Source organism: Clarias gariepinus, chromosome 15, assembly GCF_024256425.1.
Source record: "Clarias gariepinus isolate MV-2021 ecotype Netherlands chromosome 15, CGAR_prim_01v2, whole genome shotgun sequence".
NCBI classification, from domain to species: domain Eukaryota; kingdom Metazoa; phylum Chordata; class Actinopteri; order Siluriformes; family Clariidae; genus Clarias; species Clarias gariepinus.
The window spans coordinates 14,844,661-14,869,244 of NC_071114.1; the positions used below are offsets into that span (position 1 = coordinate 14,844,661).

General features: G+C 38.8%; 1 protein-coding gene across 2 annotated transcripts; it reads left to right on the forward strand.

The window, feature by feature from the left end:
• Window positions 1–331: 331 nt before the first annotated feature.
• Window positions 332–24,242, forward strand: tjp3 (tight junction protein 3). 2 transcript variants are annotated; one of them, XM_053513804.1, is made up of 31 exons: window positions 332–426; window positions 11,252–11,308; window positions 11,601–11,725; window positions 12,400–12,502; window positions 12,650–12,908; window positions 13,187–13,290; window positions 13,417–13,603; window positions 13,694–13,769; window positions 13,867–13,964; window positions 14,163–14,244; window positions 14,383–14,480; window positions 14,632–14,716; window positions 15,097–15,200; window positions 15,314–15,401; window positions 16,526–16,590; window positions 16,681–16,750; window positions 16,864–16,931; window positions 17,035–17,107; window positions 17,321–17,385; window positions 17,638–17,701; window positions 17,792–17,948; window positions 18,057–18,165; window positions 18,508–18,727; window positions 20,646–20,845; window positions 21,039–21,134; window positions 21,226–21,299; window positions 21,419–21,629; window positions 22,114–22,214; window positions 22,715–23,251; window positions 23,351–23,388; window positions 23,492–24,242. In XM_053513804.1, the coding sequence occupies exons 2-31, from the start codon at window positions 11,261–11,263 to the stop codon at window positions 23,637–23,639; spliced, it is 3,753 nt and encodes a 1,250-aa protein (XP_053369779.1). In that variant the 5' UTR covers window positions 332–426; window positions 11,252–11,260; the 3' UTR covers window positions 23,640–24,242. The 2 variants fall into 2 exon arrangements, with proteins under 2 accessions (XP_053369779.1, XP_053369777.1); XM_053513802.1 differs by lacking the exon at window positions 332–426 and adding an exon at window positions 5,535–5,666.
• Window positions 24,243–24,584: the final 342 nt, after the last annotated feature.

Genomic DNA, 24,584 nt, shown 5'->3' on the forward strand with positions numbered 1-24,584 from the left:
TTTAAAGATCATAAGACCCTTTTCCTTTTTTTTGTAATTTGCCATGTACAGCACTTTTCAATGCCATTTAAACCATTTGAAACAGAGTGATTTAATGTAAAAAAATATATATCTATAATGCATTCAAGAAAATGTAACTCATGTGAAGAAAATGTAAACAAACAGGCGTTTAAACAGATAGTGTGCAGTAGTGCACGCGGCTCCGTAGCATCCACACAGACGTTTAAACAAACGGAATTAAAGATGGCGCATGGTGACGTCACCCGATGACGCTCCAGGTAGCCACGCCCATGGTGTCTTCAGGTAGACGGCACCTGACAGAAGGTGCAGTGAGACTAATGATAGAGGAAGTGAGAGTCAGACAGGTGTCGCGCTTAAAGCGGAGGATTTACAAGAGTTTCTCTTTCTATCTGCACATCTTCAGAGGTAAAAGAAACTCTTTTTTTTTTTTTTAATCCGTCAGCTCGTTGTTTGTGATGTTTTTTCTTCATGCTGGCTCTTAGTGTCATTTCAACATTGTTGTTTGAACTTCGCTTTGGTTCTTGTTCTTTGGTCAGGACTGTTTTAGAGAGAAGTTTTAAATGTGATGTTTAAATGTGTAAAGATGCATAAATTGTGTGTTTGTTAGAATTTGTTTGGTTCAAATGTTTCTAAAGGTTTTAATATGAACTTGGTGACTCGAAGACCTTTAACCCTGACTAACGTTACCGCTGGCGTTTGTTAACAGGTTTTGACTTAGTTTTAGGATTTTTTAATTAATTAATTCTTTTGTAAAAGCCCTGGAAATCAAAATGAATGCCACTATTAAGAATTTAGTATTGCAGTTGTTCATTCTGACTTGAATTGCGCGCTTAATTCACGCTGTGTAGTTTACATGGTAATGAACACGAGCCAGATCCGAAACTGCTCTGTGCTCCCTACAGAGTGCACTACAGCTGCGTTGAGAGAGTCTGTCCTTTACACCCTTTATAGAGCACTACGTATGGCTCAGGCATCTATTTAGAAGTACAGTCACTCACTCATAGGAGAAGATTAACAACTGTGGGACTATTACATTTTTTATTTATAAAGTTAAAAGGCAAATAATTTAAACACACCACTGTTGTGCACTCTCTCTCTCTCTCTCTCTCACACACACACACACACACACACACGCACACTCCCTGTAATTTCTAACCTGCACTTCTGGTTGAGCCACCCTCTCTGGTCTCTGCTTGATTTTGAGTTTCACTAAGTTTCACAAGAAATCATCGGCTTCTACTATCTGCTACACACAGTGAATCTTGTCTCAAATGTCCGTGTTAATGTTTTCCTCACGTTTCCAGCCCTTACTTGAACCAGTATCAGTGTGTGCAGTAATGTGTGTTGGATTATTTACACCTCTTCATAGTACTGTACATACCTCAGAGTGATTGTGTAAGCGTTAGTTTCATGGTTTCATTCTCTGACTATATTTAACATCACGTCACAGAAAACGAAAGGCTTTTGGAAGAGAGGTTTTACAGAACATAGATGTTTCCAGGTAACAGTAAATAACTCATAAGTCAACAACCATGCTGGAAGAACTAAACAGGTTTCATCTGCTGAAGATGTTTACTGATCTTGCTGTGAGGACACACTTTTACACATCAGCAGTGTGTTGTCTTGTGTGTGAGAGACAGCTGTGTCCTCTCAAGCGTTGCCCCAAGGGTGGGAAGTTTCCTCTGAGGAAAATGTTAACACCCAATCAGTGTGTCTGTCGAACATACTGTAAGTTTAGGAACAAGCTAGGGTTTTGCACATTTCTAGGGATGCGCTTACTGAGTGTAGCCCAACTGTTTTTCACGACACTTTAGGAAATCACAATTTTAGGACATCACAATTCAGGTTGGTCAGAAGTTGTCAATTAATTAAGCAATATTACACAAGGGGAAGTGCTGTTGTGCTAAATATTAGCTGTGATGCGGTCAAGTATCCAGCACAACAACACAACCTCGAGTGTGATATTGCTTGTATACAGCAGTTCAACAAACACCAGTACTATCAGCATATTATGATTTGTTTGTTTTATTTACCAGTTATTTTGCTCCTTTCATGATTGTCGGAAATAGCATTGAGTTAGTGATTGAACAGTTTGGGGTAATTAACAGGAGTGAAAGTACTTTTAAATACTTCCTGGTACTATGTTGCCAAAAGGTGTGGAGAATAAACCATGGACGGGGGTGGACAGTCCTGTGAATCCCATAACTTTCTTTTTATATTTCCACTTATTCCACTATCAGTTCTGATAGCTTGCGGTTCTATTCCTAAGTAGTGCTAAGTGGAAAGTACTGGAGTGTACAAACCATAGTTCTAAATGACAAATAGTGGCCATAAAGAGGTGTTACAGAAGGTGTTGGGATTCAGCCTTGTGTTAGAAGCTACTAAAACTGCTTCTAACACAAGGCTGAACTCTTTTGTAGTTTGTGTTAGACGTAAACAGAACAACAGTCTATTCAAAATCACTATAAAAGCAATTACTCAGATGTGGGTTTTTTTTTTTATTTGAAAGTGCTTCTGTGACTGGGATTGAATCTGGGTTTTGCTCTCTCCTCTTTCAGTACTACTCAGCGTACAGGAAAGCGCTAGCCGCTCCTTCTGTGTGCGCGAGCTCACAGACGCCCCTGATTGGCTGAGAGAACTCGGCCAATCAGCTCTCTCTAGGCCTCCGACTGTGAGAGGTAACAGCATCACCCGGGGATCGAACCAGCGATTGCATTTGAGATGGCAAAATCTCTGCCAAATTGACAGGTAGCACATCATCATGTGTGGTAGGAGCAAATTATTTGTGAAGTTTGTTTAAAATTGTAAACAAATCTAAAGGAAAAACCAAAGGATCGAATCGGCGATCTTCGGATGATGGGGCGAGCACTTTACCACTGCCCCACTCGGAGGCCTCTTTTCATGATTTTAGAAGTAGACCGATTCTATATAAAAAAACAAAACTATATATATATATATATATATATATATATATATATATATATATATATATATATATATATATATATATATAGTTTTGTTTTTTTACTTTGAATTTGTTTACAATTTTAAACAAACTTTAAAATAATTTGCTCCTACCACACATGATGATGTGCCACCTGTCAATTTGTGAATAGTTTGCACCACCACCTGTGGGATTATAGAGAAGGGGCATAGATTTTGCCATCTCAAATGCAAAAAATCGATTTTGGGTTCAGTGTGGAGATGAATTAATTGCTACACCAAAGAATTGCAATATCATTCAATCAATTAGATTAGACAAGGAAAAAAAATAAATTAAAGAAATAAAAATTTTAAGAAAAATAACAATGAACAAAAGTAAAAATAGAATTAAATATGCACACAGTAATTTACATATGGCACTAAAAATTAATAATACATCGATATTGCACTTGAAATGTAGTGTAAATGAAAAGAACGAATATTGCACAAATGTACTGGTAATCAGATACTTCACTTAGAACTTATCTTGAGTTGTGGGAACAGTAGTGTCATAAAGTATTATTGAACAGTAACTACTGAGAGTCCCTGTCCCGTAGTGAAAACGTTACAGAGATGAGTTATATAATTTTATGGCCATTGGGAGAAAAGATCTCCCGTGGCGCTCTGTAGAACACCTGGTCATGATCATTCTCTGGCTGAAATTGCTCCTCTGGTCGGAGAGAACTCTGTATAGCGGGTGAGAAGCATTGTTTAAGATTGTGTATTTTGGACAGGATCCCCAGGACAGATCCCGTCCTTTAAATGACCTTGTTCAGTCTGTTTTTGTCTGCCGCTTTCATGTTGCAGACCCAACAGACCACAGCATGGAAAACGACACTCGCCACAACAGATATCCGAAGATTGGTATTGCGGATGTTGAAAGACCTGAGCCTTCTCAGAAAGTACCACCTGCTTACAAAAAAAAAAGTTACACAGATTAGCCACAACATATGTAGTTTATCTGGCTTTGGTGTTAAACACTGATTATCAATTATATACCAGTAAGCTGGTGAAAGGATTATGCACATTGAAGACTGATTCATGCCAGGGAGGACCAAATGTCAGCCCATCTGGTCCGTTACTACAAAAAAGCCAATGGAGGACAAAAATCGCCAAAAAAGTCAGCATTGTCTATTATAGAAAGGCACCAAAACACCCATTCTATCACTGCTTGCTGTGTATTGGGCTTAGTTCAAGGCTGTTGTTCTGGCCTACACATTCCCTAGACCTCAATCTGACCGAGCATCCATGGAATGCACCAGAGAAACGAGTCTGATCCACGGAGGCCCCACCCCACAACCGACAGCACCCAAAGGATCTGCTGCTAATGCAGTTCTTCTTTATTTAGACAAGAAAACCATCTAATCATTTAAATAGTAATGTTCTTAGTACGGAATTGTTTAGTTAACAGAAGGAGTCTCTGCTGTTACCACGTTGTAATAGCCACAGAGATTTTTTTGTTTGTTTGTTTAAAATTGAAAGTGAAGAGACGGCTGTTTATGGCTGGCCAGATGTGACTAATAACAGGAAGTTATCACTGAGTGACAGCTAGATTTATGCCCAAGTTGTTTTTTTATATATAAATTTAAGTATTATTGTTATTATTATTATTATTATTTATTAACAATAATAATAATAATAATAATAAATGAAGCCCTGGATGGGAAATCTCTTTCAAAACCTTCATCAGTGCTTCTGACCACATAAAAGCTTAGCTTAATATTTGAGACGGTGGGAAGTTTCTCAACCCAGCAGTAATGTTGAGATGTTTATAACCCAAACAAATCTGCTGTATGATTCAACCAGCACTTGAATAATATCTGCTCGGTCTTGGTTCACTGATAAGTGTGTATGATTTGAGTAAATCTATGTAGATATGCTTGGTATATTACAATTTAAAATGAGAAGAGTAATTGTATGCAAGCTGAAGATGAGTTGTATGAATGTGTATGTGCATTCTAGATATCACATTTTCCAAGATCAGATAACATTCTTTATTATTGCTGAGAAACAAAAGGCCCCTGCTTCCTGAACCTGAAACTATGCAGCACATACCGAAACCTCCTCTGGCCTGGCAGTAAACGCCTTCCTAAAAGCTTCATCAATTATTAACCAGCTGGGGTAATGATTCCTCGTATAACCCAGACTATGTACATACACCAGATTCTATGTGTCTTTCATTCATTACTAGCAGTGAGCAGTAGCGTTTCTCATTAACACAGTAGAAGTTGTACATCTGGATTTTGTGGCTTTCCTTGATTGGGATAATACAGTATGGTAGGTTTTTATTTATTATTTTTTTACCCCCTCATTATATATGCAGCCTGGTTACCAGGTGGTTCATTGCCATCATCGTATTTCATGTAACAGCTCTTAAGGCAGGTTCTTTTTAGCAGGAGCACTTCTTTACCAGGGGGATTTATGCTCCACCTGAACTTCCTGCTAAATCCTGCACTCTAGGGAACGGGAAAGCCTGTGGGTGGAGCTCTTCACCGAGTCAGGTGCATTCTGCTCAAGGTGTTTTTCATGGACAAAGCCCCAATGAGGTTCTGCTTGACTGTAGGCCCTGCAGAACACACAGGATTTGTTAATAACAAGAAGATTATAAGTCCTGCTTTATTAAGTGTTATCTGAAGAAGATGGAGGTGAGGTTTAAAGAGCCGGTGAGTCCACAGCCAGATATTGATTTGATGTAAACGGCACATGAGCATCGATCGTGTTTTTAAAGAAGTCAGCAAGTCATTTTTTTTTAAATATTGACGACCGTTAGAATTTTTGTTTGTTTTGTTTTTTTGGTCATACAGGGACATGATCTTAGCCATCCTTGCTGCACGTGGTGCCTGAAGTCTTGTTGCCATATGGTTTTTTTTAGTCTGACTTTGAAAATAAACACCAGCATCTCTGATTTCCATATTGTGTTCTCTTTGTTCACTCGTCATAAATGATTTCCATTTTTTTCTATGAGACTGAAAACTGTTACTACACAGCTTGTAGTTTTACTAGGTCAGTGAACAGTCAGTTTGGTTGTGGCTTTTTGCCAAACATGAATTACACAGATATTTGCATGTCAGATCAGTCTTTCTTAGACACCATTTTACTGTAGATTGGACACACAATCATCTGTCAACTTTGTGAAAAGTATCTGCTTATGTCATTTTCTTGAGCTTCCCAAGGTCGTACACAGAGCAATGTTTGGGACATAGTGATGTCATTTAGGAGACTTTCTTCCTTTAGGCTGGGGGGGTGATTGATTCAGTTATTGCATATACCGCATTCCTCTATAACACTACAGGTGGAGTGACCTAAACTATTCACACAGTATCAGGCAGTGCAGTCCTGTGTGGTGGGAGGAAAATTAATTGCCTAGTTTATTTAAAAATTTTACAAATTCTGAAAAATAAATTGGATATTGGTAAAATTTATAAAATCTCATTACTTACAGAATCATAGTACAAATGGAATCAGCACCCTCAGGTCCCTTGTTATTCCCGTCCCTAGTCTGAGGTGTGCTTCTGGTCTGAGGTGTGCTATTCTCTTTATACCATAGAGATTCGCCACTGTTTACCATTTTTAATTAGTTGTGATTTTCACTGTGCTTTTTAATGATTTTAGTAATCTTTAATATTGACACATCCATGTTTATCTGTCACATCTAACCTCTCGCTCTCTCACTCTTGCTTTTGAATTTTTGCATTTTACCAAAAACCTTTACAATGCACCAAAACTGTGAACTCCCCATGAAAAAAAAACACACACAAGAACAAAAAAATATACTACAGTGCTGCTGCTTTTTTGTCATTTGGGTTAGTAAAGTGGTAAAAGCACTGGACTAATAATCAGAAGGTTTCAGGTTCAAATCCCAGGACCACCAAGTTTTTGTTGTTGGGCCCTTGAGCAAGGCCTTTAACCCGTAACTGCTCAGATGTGTAATGAGAGAAATTGTACTGTAAGTTGCTCTAAATAAGGACATTTGCCAAATTCTGTAAGTGAATTTTCTTTAAGTGCAGCTCTGACAATAGTTCGGTCAGGATGTTTTATGTTAAATAGTTTATACATTTATCATTAGGTAGTAACATTCAGAATATGAACAAATATCACTTTTGATATAATGAGACTTTCGTAGCATTTTCAGAAGGAGTATCTTGTTTCAGAACTATCATGTTGTACTTTCAAATTTTTAACTGAGGATTTCTTTAAGATGAAAGGCTTTGAGTTTTCTCACTCTCTCCATAGCATGAAAAGCTAAACTTTTCTGGCTGTTAAAAAGAGGGAAAAGAGTTTAATGAGCGAATGACTCATTATAACTACAATAATATAAGGTACATGTGCATTCAACAACATTAACCGAAAATGGATAAAAATGGAATATTTGATGAATTGATGTTGTTAGAGTAACTTCTTTGGCTCGTGCCATGGACTTTGATCACATTTCCTTAAATTTCTTTGAATTATACACTCACTTAAAGGATTATTAGGAACACCTGTTCAATTTCTCATTAATGCAATTAATGTAAAAATTAACCAATCACATGGCAGTTGCTTTAATGCATTTAGGGGTGTGGCCCTGGACAAGACAATCTCCTGAACTCCAAACTGAATGTCAGAATGGGAAAGAAAGGTGATTTAAGCAATTTTGAGCGTGACATGGTTGTTGGTGCCCGACGGTCCGGTCTGAGTATTTCACAATCTGCTCAGTTACTGGGATTTTCACGCACAACCATTTCTAGAGTTTACAAAGAATGGTGTGAAAAGGGAAAAACATCCAGTATGCGGCAGTCCTGTGGGCGAAAATGCCTTGTTGATGCTAGAGGTCAGAGGAGAATGGGCCGACTGATTCAAGCTGATAGAAGAGCAACTTTGACTGAAATAACCACTCGTTACAACCGAGGTATGCAGCAAAGCATTTGTAAAGCCACAACATTCAAATGGTAGAGTCAGAATTTGGCGTAAACAGAATGAGAACATGGATCCATCATGCCTTGTTACCACTGTGCAGGCTGGTGGTGGTGGTGTAATGGTGTGGGGGATGTTTTCTTGGCACACTTTAGGCCCCTTAGTGCCAATTGGGCATCGTTTAAATGCCACGGGCTACCTGAGCATTGTTTCTGTCCATGTCCATCCCTTTATGACCACCATGTACCCATCCTCTGATGGCTACTTCCGGCAGAATAATGCACCATGTCACAAAGCGCGAATCATTTCAAATTGGTTTCTTGAACATGACAATGAGTTCACTGTACTAAAATAGCCCCCACAGTCACCAGATCTCAACCCAATAGAGCATCTTTGGGATATGGTGGAACGGGAGCTTCGTGCCCTGGATGTGCATCCCACAAATCTCCATCAACTGCAAGATGCTATCCTATCAATATGGGCCAACATTTCTAAAGAATGCTTTCAGCACCTTGTTGAATCAATGCCACATAGATTTAAAAGCAGTTCTGATGGCGAAAGGGGGTCAAACACTGTTTTAGTATGGTGTTCCTAATAATCCTTTAGGAGAGTGTAGTTTTCTTGAAATTATTATTTTTTAAATAATTTGTTTTATTAAAAGAAAAAAAACAGTGTCCCAATTGTTGCTCTTGATTTTTTAATAACTGGTTAAATGTTTAACAGATTTAGAATATTTTTTTTAAGTGTTTAAATAAAAAGAGGGACAAAGTGGGGAAACTTTTCAGTTTGTGTTTCACCACATGTTATTAAAAATGTTAAGTATAATGATATAATCATTCTGCCATATTGTCAACTGATCACAAGGGCTAGTATTGTTCTCAGTCCCAGCATGTCGTCTGTGAATACACAGTTAATTACTGTGAGACTTTTAGATTAATAGAGATCATGTAGCTTCATGCATAGTTTGAGTTCCTGTGACACTGACTCATATAATGAAACAAATATTCATATGCACAGTGTGTTTCATTCTTTTGTCAACTAGGTGTGTTCTGGTGCATTTGTAGGAGTTTTACCTCTGACTCGCTATAGTCTGATGCGGACTGATTTAATGAGCAGCCATGAGGGTGTGATGGAAACTGTAAGGCGGGGTTTCCTATAGGGCTTATCTGTGGTCTGGCGGAATTAGTGAGGTCATGATGTAAACATCAAAGTTGGTTAAAATGCTACACTTCACTTCACCCTTGTAAGTTTCAAGTGACAGAATTAGTTTTATTCAAATCCTTTTTTTTTCTTGTTTTAATGCCAAATGTTAAACATTTTGCAGGAAGGAACACAATTCTGCTGTGATTAGGAGGGGGCGACACCGAATATAACTATTTGACATGCATGAAGTGGTTTTGTCTGCTGTGAACCATTTAGTCTGCTGGAAATATGACAAAAGAAGAAAAAGAAGGAGGAAGGGAAGGGTGAGAAAGAAGAAGCAGGGAAGAAGAAAAGCAATAATAAAACTATAATTAATAATGATAATACTTAATCTATCTTAATGCCTTAATAATAATACTTAATTACTTTTATAAATATTTATATGCACATACTGACCACTTTATTAGTTACACCTGTGTACCTGCTTATTTATGCAGTTGTCCAATCAGCCAGTCATGTGGCAGCTCCACAACACATTAATGATGTAGATGCACATCAAGCTTCAGTTGATCTTCACAATAGTCTTTAGGGGCAGTGAGCGCTCAGCAGGTAAAGGCTCTGGGTTACTCATCAGATGGTCTGTAGGTAAACCCCAGTTGTGGCTTGAGCAAGGCCATTAACCTCTGTCTGCTCTGGAGCGCTGTATCATTGCTTACCTTGCACGCTCATATGCGAAAAAAGTATTTCACTGTGCTGTAAAGTACATGTAACACAATTTTTCTTCTTCAGATTAAGGAAAAATGTGATCTCAGTGATTTTAAGCGCGGCATTGTTGTTGGTGTTGAGTATTTCAGCAATTTCTGATCCCCTGAGATTTTCACACTCGAGTCTGTGAACGGAATGGTGGGAGGAGTGAATTATTTGCTACATTTATTTAGAAATATAAATTATGGTGGATGACGGAGATATGTGCTGCTCAGTGAAAATGCTGCTTTTTGTTTAATTTTATTGTAAGTTAATTGATACCCTTGTATTTTGAGGTCATTTGTGAAGCTAATATATAAAACGTTCACGTATAAAATTAAAATTGTCTTAAATAAATGGTCTTAAAATTGTAACAAAATAGGAAAAAACATCAAATCAGAATATTCCTAAAATCATAATAATCACAATATTAATCGAATCAGCACCTTGGTATCATGATGATGTCGTATCGAGAGGTGTCTGGTGATTCCCATCCCTACTGGTGTGTGAGCTTTTGTTTTACTTGGTGGTATTGCAGTTCTGCATCATTTTTCCACCTTCCGACAGCTCCTTGCATTGCTTTCTGCTTCTCCTCTGCCGACTGAACACATGATGTAGAAATGGAGATGTTTTGTCAACAGAAGGAGGAGCAGACAGTCTGGTCTGGAGACAGGTGGTCACCTTTGACCTTCACGAAAAGATTATGGTATTCTGTAGTGATTTCTGTCTCAGGAAAATGAACACAAACATGCGTTTTTAGACAGGATCTTTTTCATTTATTTGGTTTTAATAGACGATTTAGATGTACTGAATTTAATGATTGCAGTTTATTACATTAATTGGATTGCTTTCAATATTTTTTAAATAAAAAATTATAAATGTAAAAAGATATTTTTTTAGGTCCTAACAATATTTTTTTTTTATATATTTTAATTGGTGATTATTTATTATTTTTATATGTTTAAAATGTACTCGCTCAAAGTTTCAGTGTAGTGGCCTTGGTTGTAGTTGTTTTCTTTGGGTAAGTATTAGTTTAATCTTTGTGTTTGTTGCAGTTGAGGTATCTGAGTAGAGTGTATCATTGTCTTGTCTTAGTTTCACTCCTTAAAGCGTTTCATGTCGAAACGAGCTGGTATGCTGGCCATGAAGAGAATGTGCACAGAGACCGGGGCTGTGTATTATGTGTTTGTTGATCAGGGGGAGGTTTCATGTTGCAGGCCCCGCCTCCTCTACCTGCCCTCCAGGAATGCAGTGAGCAGGTGAGAGCACGCTCAGGCTGAGTCACTCTTCCTCTAATTCAGGGAGCGCGAGAAAAAAAACACCAAGGCCTTCGACCAGCGTAGTCTCGGCACAGTTCCCGTCTTGCTCATGGAGCTGTTTTGAGTCTCTCTTGCTTCATCCTGATGCTCTGCACCTGTAACGCCAAAGGAGGGTTTTATAACTCAAGCGTGTTGCTTTGTGTTTTTAGAAGGCAGAAATGGAGGAAATGACGATATGGGAGCAGCATACAGTGACGTTAAACAAAGTAAGTTTTCCTTCAAGCTTTCCTACATTTGTGCCTTTACTTGTATTAATAATAGTAAAGAAAGAGGTTAAGCTCAGTACACGATGACTGGGGGGAAGTTTAAACGCAAAGGCGTGTTTGCTTACCAGTAGCTCACGCGAGCAGTACTGATATAGTCCCGTCGGGACACACCCTGTATTTTTGAACGTCTTAAATCATGTGACCCGTTACATTCTCTGTCGAAATAAGTGTATTTTAACCCACCCTCTTGTGTCATTCTTTCTCCCAACCCCCATTTTGTTTTCCCTATTAGGATCCCAAGTTCGGTTTTGGTTTTGCTATCTCAGGCGGAAGGGACAAGCCCAATCCAGTCAATGGGGACCCAGCCGTGATCATCTCTGATGTGCTGCCTGCCGGCCCAGCTATGGGCAGGCTACAGTGAGTTTCTTACGTAAACATCACTTCCTCCTGCACCTCCAGGCTAATCCTGTCTAACCTGAAATATCTGTTCATGAAAGACCTACAAGCGCAAACCACTCAGCATTTTCACAATCACAATCTTTCTGTGTTGTAAAATATGACAAGAGTTTGGAAGGTTTGCTTATGAATTCGAAATACAGAGAAGTGTGTGTTTATATTATCTGCTCTCCCAGAAAATGTCTGCTAACTCAGAATGTGACGGGGTCTTTACCAGGAAGTAGAGTCAGAGCATGAGTTGCGAAATCCTTTTTTTTTTTGTTTACCTTGGTTCCATATTAACTGTAAAGTTTTGCTGTGGATGTTTGAAACATAGCTCTGACCTCCTAGAAGACCTCCCGAACTCTTTCACTCAGTGTTGTTAATTTTAATTAAATTGTCTGGACAGATTGGTTCAACTTGTTCAACTCATTTTTTCATTTTATTAGTTTAAAATGACCGATTGGAAGGGATTTAATAATACTAAATACAAGCAACACAAATCTGGCAACCCTTATTATTCCCCATTCAAATTAAATTAGTAGCATTTTTAATCATTATATTTTCGTTCCTAAATCCAGGCATTGTTGGAGATTTTAAATGGACATTTAAACATGACTGAAACCAACATTAACTATGCTGTATTTCCTGTGCAGGAAACAGGATCAGATAGTCATGGTGAATGGGGTAACCATGGAGAACACCACCTCACAGCAAACCATTCAGCAGCTTAAGAGCTGTGGCAAAACAGCCAACATTGTGAGTACAACCACCAACAGTACAGACCAGTGCTTCTTCTCCTACTCAACAGGGTCTGGTCTCTGTCTGGATTCCTTTCGGAGCAAGATTTTGTGTCTTCACTATGCGCTTTGAAAGAATTAATATGGCTGATGTCATCTTTTGCAGACGGTGAAGAGACCCCGCACAATTCAGGTCCCAGCCAGCGGCAGACCCACAAGAGCTTCTTCACAATCCAACCTTCTGGATAGCGAGCGGAGACCCCGGCGTGGGTCAGACTCGGGGTACGGGCGACGTCCTCGGAGTACCACACCTGAGCACAATGGCCACGACCTGCCACTTATGTCCGGTTTCAAGAGACTGCCCAATTTGGAAGCTTCAGAAAAACCCATCAGAGCCACGCTAGTGAAGCTGAAACCTACAGATGGTACGGGGACGAGCCGTAGGCCCACCTTCAGGATGAAGGATTAGATTTTATTAATCCCTTAGAGTAATTCTCAACCTTGGTCCTGGAGTGCCTCCTGTAATGCTCATAGTAGTAGAAATATATACAAGTATAAGTGTATTCTATAGTTGATATCTTTTATATAATAAATGTAAGAGTTCTTGTACAGTTAATTCAAGTACAAGATGTATAATGTAAGACAGACATCAGTAATTTTTTTTGAAACCCTTTTTTTATGCAAAACTTCACTCTCTCTTTAGAGTACGGGATGAAGTTAGGAAGTCAGATTTTTATCAAGCACATGACTCCCACTGGTCTAGCTGCTAAAGAAGGAACACTGCAAGAGGGAGATCTTGTTCTCAAGGTGAGATGTGTACATTCTCAAGGTAGCATGTTCCTAGGTACTGATTGTTGATTTTTAAAAATATCAATAGAATCCTGAATAATATATCCAATTTTTTTTCTTTTCTTTTTTTTTTTTTTTTTTTAGATTAATGGAATGACTACAGAAAACCTCTCATTGCTGGAGACCAAGCATCTGGTGGAAAAGTCCAAAGGTAAACTGACCATGGTGGTGTTGAGAGACAACAGGAAGTTCCTGGTCAGTATCCCTGAGGTGGAGGACAGCCCTCAGAACAGTGCCGATGAGAGGGGCGGCAGCAGCTCAGAGCTGGAGGGTGAGTTCTAAACAAAATTGTTGTCTAAAGCTCCCTGAACTGTTTATTGTAAATGTTCCAGGAAATCTCACAAACATTATTTTTCTTCAGAAATTTCTGACTTGGATACGGACAGCCCCGCTCGCAACCGGTCTCGTGCACCAACCCGAGAACGTCGCACTCGCAGGTAAACAGGACGACTCACTCACTCACACACAAATAACAATCTGGCCTGTGATGATGAAGGTGGACATGGCCTATACAGAATTGTCTTTGTGTTTCAGAACCTGGAATGAGGCTCCTTCCTCAAAAAATCGTGACTCACCCCAGTTGCGCTCCAACAGAGCACAGCCACCTTCCTATGCAATCCCTCGTCGCAGAGGTCAGTCTTGCTTGACTGTCATTCTAACAAACACTTTTTTTTTTTTTTTACTCTCGATATGTAAGGTAAAACCGTAAATAAAAAAGTAAAAAAAACTATAGAATGGAAAGATGCTTTGAAGATGGAGAACTTTTCTCAATAATAATAATAATAATAATCAAAATTCTCTAATTATTTTATTTCCTGGTTCATGCGCAGTCTCATCTGATTCAGAATCAGACCACAGCAAATCCCCTCCTCCAGCTAAACATGACAGCATTGACACCAGAGACCGGTACAGGTAAAGTTCTGATGTTTCACAACAGGTCTCGAACATGCACTTCACATACTGTACGCTGAGCTACACACACTCACTCTAACTTGTATAATGAAGTACATGTCAGTTTTAATGAAAGTAAATGAGTGATTGACATTACAGAGTGCTCTCGGGAGTATCGGCACTGCCTAATCCTCGAGCTTCTCCTGTCAACTGGAACGCACCTCGCAGCTCCTACTCATTGCCACGGCCACGCAAAGGTCTGCATCAGGGCATTTTTATAAATAAGTTACAACAGTCATGTTGGTTCAGATTTTCCCTTATCTAATACTTGATTTGCCTTCTGAAGAGATGGATTCTGAGTCTGGTGAAATGGTTAATAGCTCTAATACTTAATGTTCTGCATTTCAGCGGTTTCTGATTCTGACTCAGACCCCACTGCCTCTTCACCACCCAGGAGGGAGAGTCCCAGGACTGACACTCACTCCAGATACAAGTACAAGTTATTACACACACATCGCCAGCTGCACCTGCTTTTTCTTGTTCTTTCTGTCTGTAGGGTGCCATAATCTCTGCGTAGCAATGCTTTATTATGTTTAAGACAGAGTGAGAGAGACAGGGAGAGATTGTACATGATTATCATATTTGTCCTTCTTTTGTGCTCAATTTTTTTTCTCATTCTGATTAATGTGAATTAATGTATTAGTAAGGTTATTATGTATGATCACAGGATAAAATTCTTCTGTTTTAGAACATTTATCGATAGCCAGATAATCTAGATAATCCAGAATGAAGCACAGCATTTAGTTCCCGTACATAACTTTGTCATGTCTAACCCTACAACACTCGGATCATGTCTCTCCCTCACTCTCCCAGGGTGCTCCCTGATCTTCCCCAGGCTGGCTTGAAGGCATCTTCCCGCAGTCGCTCCCTGGACCTCCTCAGCCATGGCTCCTCCCCTTATAGACCCTCACCACGAGGTGAGACCCATGTCTCGAACTGCTCATCCCGTTCACGTCACCGTTTTCCCTTTTCACTGCTACGAGTCCAGACATTTTTATAAAGATTTTTGGCTAACACTGTTTTTCTACAGATGATTCTGCGTCAGAATCCGATGAAAGTTTAGGAGCAGCTCGGAGACCAGGAGCGATGTCCACCCAGGACTCGCGCAACAGATACAGGTACTGATGAGGGAGGTTTTGCTGCCCCTCCCTATTCAACACCAGCAAGAACCTCCCAAACAGGACCACTAATCTACTGGGCATTCAGGATGTAATAAATTTTATTTTGAACTAAGTGAATTTATTAGTTTTTTTTTTTTTTTTTTTTTGTTATGCATGTTCCTATGGTATTTAGACTTTTGTCTATGCATGCATTTTTTTTATATTGCTTTCATGTTTCTTTTTGTCTTTCAACTGTTACCCTCATGCTTGTTTGCATATTTTTGTAGTATTTTCCTGTTGTGTAATGAATTGTGATCTTAAATAAAAAGAATCGAATCACATTGAATATGTGACTGTATTTGCATTGATTTTGCTGTGCAAAATGATCACCATTAAATGAAATTTATTATTCAGCTTATATTATTAAATTATATAAAAAAATATAGCAACTATATTGACCCTGTGCATGTAATATGGTTCAGTTGACTTAAGTGTGAATAGAGACAATTTTTGAAAATGTAGTCTTACAATAAACTTCTTTTTTTTCTTTTTTTTTTTTAACTTTCCATTTCTGCCATTACTCACCAACCATGACTTAAATGGCTGACTGGATTTAGATTTAGCCTTTGACAGAATTTAAGAATGCACCCCTTTTTAATCTGATATAAAAACAGACATCAGGTTTTGAGGTGAATATATAAGAGTGGTCATAAAAGAGCAATTCTTATAATATTCTTAATATTTAAACCTAATGACGGTCAAGGAAATGTTTTTTATTATATATAAATGTCATATATTTTAGGGCATATATATTAAATATTACTTGGAAGACTTGGAAAATGCCCATATGTTCCAAACATAAAGGCCTTGAATAATAAATAGTTCCTGAACTATTGCTGTGACAAGCAGTGTTGGCCTCTGTGTTATCAGATGACAGGTCGTAATATGCCATTCGCAAATTAAACACAGAGGCATATACGCGCACACACACACACACACACACACACACACATACACACAGGACAACACCCCATTACTACACAATAAATGCGTCTTTAATGTTCAGCTATTTCCCTCCATGTCATTGGATGCAAATATATTCCATCTTCTCACTCCTTCACCTCTTCTTTTTGCTTCGGCAGGGCCACACCTGAGATAGCGCTAGCCCCTGTGGTCATGGCCCCAAAATCATCACCCATCAAGAGAGGTAAATCTGGTGTAATCAGACATATATTTGCTAAGTGGATTGGAGGAACTGATTTTAATGTTTATGATGCTGAATTTTATGTTCATGCAGGTCCGTCGCAGTCTGAGTCAGATGCAAGTTACCCAGTGGCTCCTAGCCCAGTTTCCACAAATAGACACGAGTAAGAATTTTCCTTGGGCATTAAAATCTGCTTTTAAAAAAATTTTCAATATTATTTATTCCTGCTCAAGGCCAGGACAAATTGAAAATGTTGCATAAACATTTGTTTTTTAGAGTTGTTGCTCAAAGTCAAGTGTCATCCGTTAAAAGCAAACGAGAATTTCGTCCCAGAGCTCCATCAGGTCTGTACACTGTCAGAAATGCACCACGCACCTTTACTGATCGTTATACCGCAATGTCTTGAGCATATTTTGATTTCTTGTGTTGTACTGTTTTAATCTCCAGACCTCCCTCCCTCTGAGAGAGCTCCTTCTCCTCCAGGGAGATCAGGCAGCACCGGTCACGACAGCAATCACAGGTACCTTTCAGAAAATGCCCTGTAGTAAACAAAATTTATATACTGTATATGATATATATATATAATTTTTTTTATTTATTTAATTTTGGGATTGAAGGAACATCTGCAATAAATGTCGTTTTTTTCCTGTTTGTATTGGAAAGTGGCAGTCTATGTATAGTCCTATAAGCTAATTGCTTTATTTTCTGTATGTGCTTTTTACTCTTCCTCCAGTTTGCCAGAGGCAGATGCTACGCTCCGATCTGAATTTTCACGATCCAACCAAATCAGGCTGAATGGTATGTGTCAAAGCCCCACTGATTACATCAGGTATCATACAATGAGTGTCTAACTGTGTTATTACACGGAACAAGGACAATCATGCATGCATTCTTCTGTAAATAACTTATTAACGCTGATTTTCACGTGGCCAGGTGATTTATTTTTCTTGCGAACAAGCTAAAGGCATGTAAAGGAATGTGCAGCATGATCCCGTTTCTTATGCTTCACTCGATTAGGTAGTAACACTGTGTTTTTGCTCATGTGTTCAGCAAAGCCTCTAGAAGAGCCTCTTTACTCCCTCCCACCTGATGCAGGTCCTACACCTAACATGGGGTGAGCGAAGTTTACTATTCAAGCTAGTGTTGGAAGGTGTAGATTGACTGACTTTTAATGTGTAATTTGCTCTATTTTATTCCATTGTAGTTATAGCTCGGACCAGAAAATGGTGGGGTTCGTTAAGGAGGGCAGTATGGGTCTGCGGCTTGTAGGAGGCAATGACATTGGCATCTTTGTCGGTGGCGTCCAGCCTAACAGCCCTGCTCAGAAAAGTGGTATGAGAGAGGGAGATCAGATCCTGCAGGTTAGACTTCTATCTCCGCTGCATCATGTCGCTTTCTGTTTCACCATGCGTTGTGTGTTTTTTTTTAAATATATATATATATATATTTGGTGTTTTACTGTCGTGCAGGTCAATGAGGTTGATTTCAATCACTTCACCAGAGAAGAGGCTGCCATGTTTCTTATGAACATTCCTTCTGGGGACCGCATTGACATGCTAACGCAGAATAAAATGGACAGTGAGTACACACCTATTTTCTTTTGGGAGTCTTGTTTCAGTTATTTACACCAAGCTTTTGTTTTGTAAAAGATTATATTCCATTGTAACCCTTAGAAATTTCCCATATAAATTAGATAACTGAGTCAAGACATGCTGTGCACCAAATTCAAAAGATTATTAGTTATTTTCTGAAGGTTGAGGACTTTTGAGCACTGTATGATCTTCATCTGATCTACCATCAGCTCTTTCACACGGGTCAAAAAATGCGCAAAATATTTTTTTTATAACATTTTGGACTGTCACATAGTAGTTGTAGGAGTGTTACAGTCTAATGGTGCTAATGCGCAATTAATATCTCCAGTTTATAAGAAGGTCCTGAAGTCGAACCTGGGAGATTCCTTCTACATCCGCACCCATTTTGACCACGAGCCAGAGGACAGCCGCGGCCTGGGATTCACTCGCGGAGAGGTTTTTCGTGTGGTGGATACAATGCACCATGGGAAACTGGGAACTTGGTTGGCTGTTCGGATGGGAACAAACCTTTACGAGATGGACAAGGGCACTATACCCAATCAGAGCAGGTGGGAGAAAAAAAGCCATTATTTATTCATTTACTTTGTTTAATTCTGTACATTTCTAATGTAGAGCTTTACCTTGTTTTTGTTTGTTTATATAAATATTTACAAATGTCACATGTATCTTTATTAAGTATGAATTCATCTCCATTATTTTTCATATCAGCAAACTTTGTGAGTTATCTTGTCTATTCATGACCAATTAACCAGTATTTAAACACCTGAGTTTTTGTTTGTTGTCCTTCTTTATAACAGAAAAAAGCAAAAACGTCTATTAGGCACCCCAATACTATTTGCTCCAGTTCTACACGATATTGCCAAACCTTTGTGGAAGTCAGGGCCCGTATTCACAAAGCTTCTTAGAATTCTCTCAGAGAGCTCCTATCTTAGCCTAAAAAGTCCTAGCTGGGAGTCCTAGACTAAAAGTGATTTAGGAAACTTCTCAGAGCAACTCTGAGTAAGGAAAGTACAAAACTCTTTATATCAGTGAGGACGTGTGGTTGACCCCGTTGCTAGGGATGACGGCAGCAATTCAGAAACTGTGATTGGTTGATAAAAATAACCTTTGACCTCTGTGAAGGTCTTGAAATGCACTCTTTGTGAAAATAGAATATATGATAATAGGACAGACCATGAAATTATAATGTTTGTATATAAAGAAATTGTATAATCATGAATACAAGCTACTTTTATGCAAAGTTTCTGTTATAGGCTACATATCTTAATTAAAACAGCTAAATGTTGAAAATATGTCTACTTTTGAAGCAACTAATTTCCACACAGTAGTTACTATATTTAAGTTCTTACATTTATCTACCAAACTGATTTTATTACTTGTGATCCATTTTAGGTTGATGGGAGCAAAATGGCTCAGCTTTTACCAATTTACATGATTTCAGGACAGTCTGTTTAGGTTGCACTTTCGGATGATGTGTAGCCAACAATCCAAGAGAGATGGAAGGAAGTAAAACAACAAGAAAACCAAATTGGACAGAAGAGCAGTGTTTACTTTTAGCTTTACGTTCAGTGTTTGGAGAATAGTTCTTCTTTCTGCCATTTTGTCCTCTGCTATAGAGACTCTTAAGCCTCCTAAAAGTCCTCCTCTCTACTCTTAATAATTTTTACCGTAGAAGCTGTTTTTAGGGCTAAGAAGTTTTGTGAATCATTTTTATCTTTACTAAGATTTTGTCCTAAATTTAAGGGGAAATTCTAATAAAATTTCATAAGCATAAGCATTTTCTTAGAAGTTGGTCACCGGGAGCAACTATTAGGCTTAAGAAGCTTTGTAAATACGGGCCCTGATCATTACATTCATATCTGGTTCTTCACAAACTGTTCCCATAAATTTATAGGCACTTAATTGTATAGGGCGTCTTCGTATGCTACAGGCTTAACGTTTTTCTTTTTCCTGAAAATTCCCATTCATTTTACTGAAGCTAAGAAAAGTAAGCTTTATGAAGACATGGTTTGCCAAGAACTTGATTGGCCTGCACAGAACATGATGTAACCCCACTGACCAATCAGTAAAGAAAACACTGTCAGAGCTGCTGTTATGATAAAACTCACTGCTGTGAATTATTATTTTCATAACAGGGAAGCTTGTTGTTGTAATTTCATCAACATGAAAAATGCCCTGTGGCATTCGAGAGTTCATCTGTAATGACATAATATTTTAAAAAACAAAGTTTTATTTACAGCCAGCATTAAGAGCGATTAATAAAAGATAGCATACAATGTAATACAAGATTCAACTGTTTTTTTTTTATTTCTTTATTTTGGAAATGTCATTATTGTTTATACTTGTTGTGTTTACATTATTATACTTTAGGGTGGAGAAAATGGTTAAACCAGGTTGTAGTACATACCATTGGTAATTTGTGCAGCAAAAGATGACCATGGCATTGTGTGTGTGTGTGTGTATCAGAGCTGAAAAGCTAGCCATCGCTGAACAAACTCAGAGGATCCAGATGGCAGAACGGCAGGCCTCAGCTCCCAGAGCAGAGTTTTGGAAACTGCGGGGTCTCCGAGGGGCCAAGAAGCCTGTCCGAAGAACAAGGGACGACCTTCTACAGCTGACCATCCAGGGCAAGTTTCCAGCATATGAGAGAGTTGTGCTGAAGGAAGGTGAGTGAGTGGATGGAACATTTATACATTTATACGATTTTACCGTTAAATATAAAACCATGTTTAATTAGGCTTAAGTTAAGAACCACTATTGAACATAAAATCCAATTGTGTTTAGTGAAAAGACGCACCTTTCAGAATGCTTTAATAATCAAGATCATTTCAGTCTCATGAAGTTTTTCTGTTGTTTCAGCCAACTTTAAACGACCGATTGTCATCATGGGCCCTCTAAATGACATTGCAAATGAGAAACTGGCTAAAGACATGCCTAATGATTATGAGGTGGCAGGTAGGCTCAATATATTTATCAGTATAAAATGCTATGCAGATTTCCTTGCCCTTTAAAATTCATGAGTTTGGTTTGTTGTGTGTTTTTGCAGAAATGGTTTCCAGGGGTGGTGAAGATGCACCGTCTGTCATTAAGCTGGACACCGTAAAAAGAATAGCAGAGCAGGTAAGTACAATTCAAAATCTTTTCCTTTTCTAATCCATCACCATTATAAATTGGTTTAATTGCCATAAAACAAGCAGCGTGGCCAAATTTACGTAGGTTTTTTATATTTGTTTTTGCAGGATAAGCACCCTCTACTGGACATCACACCCACTGCAGTGGAGAGACTCAGTTACATCCAGTATCACCCTATAGTGCTGTTCCTGGAGCCGCACAGCCGCAAAGATGTGAAAATTATGAGGCAGAGATATGATCCCAATTCTAAGAAAAGCTCACGCAAACTGTACAGTCAGGCTTTAAAGCTGAAGAAACAATACAGCCACATTTTTGCTGGTAACTACAATTTTTTTTTTTTTCTTCACACATGCTCAGCTTAGATCAGTGATTGACAGGAATGATCTTATTGTGAAATAAATCCACTACCTCAGCACACTTGTATTTATATTATTTAAATATTAGGCATAGTAGATATACTGTTTTCAATTATATTTTGGTTATTCATCACTTCCGTGAGTGGCACACGCTGTTTCTTTATATTATCTTGTATCCGATGGCTCAGTCGTAGGTTTCTCGCCTACCATCTGTAAAGCTCGGGTTCGATTCCTAATTTATTTTGTTTGTTAATTATTGCTGCGCAAGAGTTTTTTTTTTTCTTTCTTTCTGAAATTCCCATCAACAGAATTGCTAATCAATGTTTTAAATAATATGACAGTTGTGTTCTGTTTATGAAAATATTGCCCTTTTTATAAATATCACCTACGTAATATTTTGCTCTCTACTAAACAAGTTCCCTCCCTGTGTCCCTTCCTTCCCTCAGCACACATCGATCTGCAGCCTACTTCAAATGTTTGGTATGAAATTCTTAAAGAGAAAATTCGACAGCAACAGTCTAAGCCTGTCTGGGTCTCAGAAGTGACGGTGAGACTTTTGCCTTTCTTCTGCATGCGAAAATGCTTTGGATAGATTACAGTGTTACACAAATCTGTCTTGTTCTGTACACAAAAAGGTTCAGGTAAACGAATTTAGAAATAGGGCACTGGTGGCTCAGTAGTCGTGTTTCACCTGCCATGCGAAAGGCCTGGGTTCGATTCCCAGCCAGTGCCCAAACCCTAGCCACTGGATGCAGTGCCGGTCCCAAGCCCGGATAAAATAGGAGGGTTCTGTCAGGAAGGGCATCTGGCATGAAACATGTGCCAAGCTTGTATGTATAGACTGGATGGTTTGCTGTGGCGACCCCTTGCCGGGAGCGGCCGAAAAACCAACAACAACATTTAGCCGGTAGTAGCCACATGGGATTTTTAACGTACTAAAGTAATAAGGTGGAGACATGTAAAGTAGGTTGAGGAATATATTTGCAGTGTGCTGTAAATGTTTACTACATACATAGTTGTAATAATGATTTATCAACGTGTGTGTAGTTGGAGGGAGGTGCCAATGAGGACCTAGACGTGTTCAATCGCAATGATTCCTCCGACTACCTCAGTGGTGCCAGTGACTATGAGGACACAGACGGGGAGCCCTACACTGATGGCGAGGCTTACACGGACAACGAGGACCTGGAGGAGGAGATTCCCAGCCAGCCAGACTCAAACTGGCGTCGAAGCTCAGCATTGGCTCGCTCCTCTGAACCAGCCTCACGGCAGACACCCAGCCTTGAGCCTGAGCGCTACTATGAAGAGGAGGAAGAGGAGGAAGCAGAGCATGAGTACACTCTACCCCCTCAAGAGATACCTCCCATCCACATTAACCCTCAACCCCAAGCCTTACAACCAAGGAATGCAGCATTCAAATCCACACGGAGTTACACAGATTCAGACTTCAGTGTCGAGCCTGAGCCACCTACCACACCCACCTCAGATGGACCTCCAGAATTTAGGGCCCCAGATCCCATGGACCTCCCTCATGAGAGCCCACCACCAGCTTCACTGTCTGCCATAGAGCACAAACTCCAACAGGTATCATACCTACACATGTTTCATTTGGTGTTCAACATTGGTAAAATCTGGAATGATGATGAGAAGAAACTGACATACATGCCTTTTTTCTGTGTTTAGACACGCATGGCAGATGCACCAAAGGGCCCTGTGGTTGTGTAAGTATTATCAAAAAAAGATTAGTCCAGCATTTGCTAGTTTAAAGTTCCAGATTTCGTCTACCTTTTCCATTTTGTCTGACCTTTTTTTTTGTAATTCTAGGTTGGCACATCATGAAGCAATGTTGATGCGAAGAACCCATATCAGAGGCAGCAACAGTTCTGACACTGATGATGATAATGCTGATGATGACGATGATGATGATGAAGACGCTGATGACATGGAGTGGGGTCCTGCCACGGAGCTTTAATACACACAGACTTAAAGATATATGGACCGCCACATATGTGGATATAATGTGAAAATCATTTTTTCTTTTCTTTTCGTTTTTTTTTTTTTTTTTTTACTGTCATTGTCCTTTCCTCCTGGACCTGTTCTGAACACTCTTACTGCTGGACCATTTTGCATGCATTGGGGTTTTTTTAGGCCCTGTACCATTGGACATGTCCAATGTATATTTACCTGCTGTATTACATTACAGCCATGTTTTTATTGTGAACTGTTTTTAAATAAATGCATTTAACAAAACATTTCACCGTCAGTAATATATTTTTGAATAATTCATGTAATGGTTTCTTTATGTACACGCAATGTCCATTATGAGGTACAGTAAACTCACTCTGTAAATGCATTTACATTTTGTAAATGTACCAATGATGACTGAAGCCCCTCAGTTGCTATGCAACTGTTATCTAGATTATACCTATAATATTTTTATTGATGTACTGTATTTGGAAAATAGTGAATGGTGGCTATGGTTAATCCCTCCCAATGTAAAGCAAAATTACCACCCAGACCCCAGAAGTTGCTAATTTCCCAATAACCTATTCCAAAATGTTTCATTCCTCTTATAGCAGATTGCTATCGCTTATCATTATTAATTTCTTGATGAATCATAAATTGTAATTATTAATAAATAATATATATCTAATGTTTTTTGGAATTTCTTGCAACTTGCATCATAGCGGATGTAAGCACTAATTCCCTCACTGCTCTGTTTTTTTTTTTTTTTTTAGTTACTAACACAACAACAATGCAACTTCTCATTTTACTAAAAAAAAAAAAACCTTCAAAGCACCCCATTATAAAGAATTGCCAGCAAGCATCCTGATCATAAAAAAGTAACAACGTAGAGCCTCCTGTAAATTCACACAAAGATTCCTGATCATGTGTGCATTTTTGTCATGTCTTCTCC

Excerpts from the sequence above, each read along its gene's own strand:
- tjp3 (XM_053513802.1), top strand. The coding sequence starts at position 5,643 with ATGGAGGTGAGGTTTAAAGAGCCG. Across the intron at positions 13,291-13,416 it reads AGGGAGATCTTGTTCTCAAG|ATTAATGGAATGACTACAGA; the intron begins GTGAGATGTGTA and ends TTTTTTTTTTAG. Across the intron at positions 20,846-21,038 it reads GAGAGTTGTGCTGAAGGAAG|CCAACTTTAAACGACCGATT; the intron begins GTGAGTGAGTGG and ends CTGTTGTTTCAG.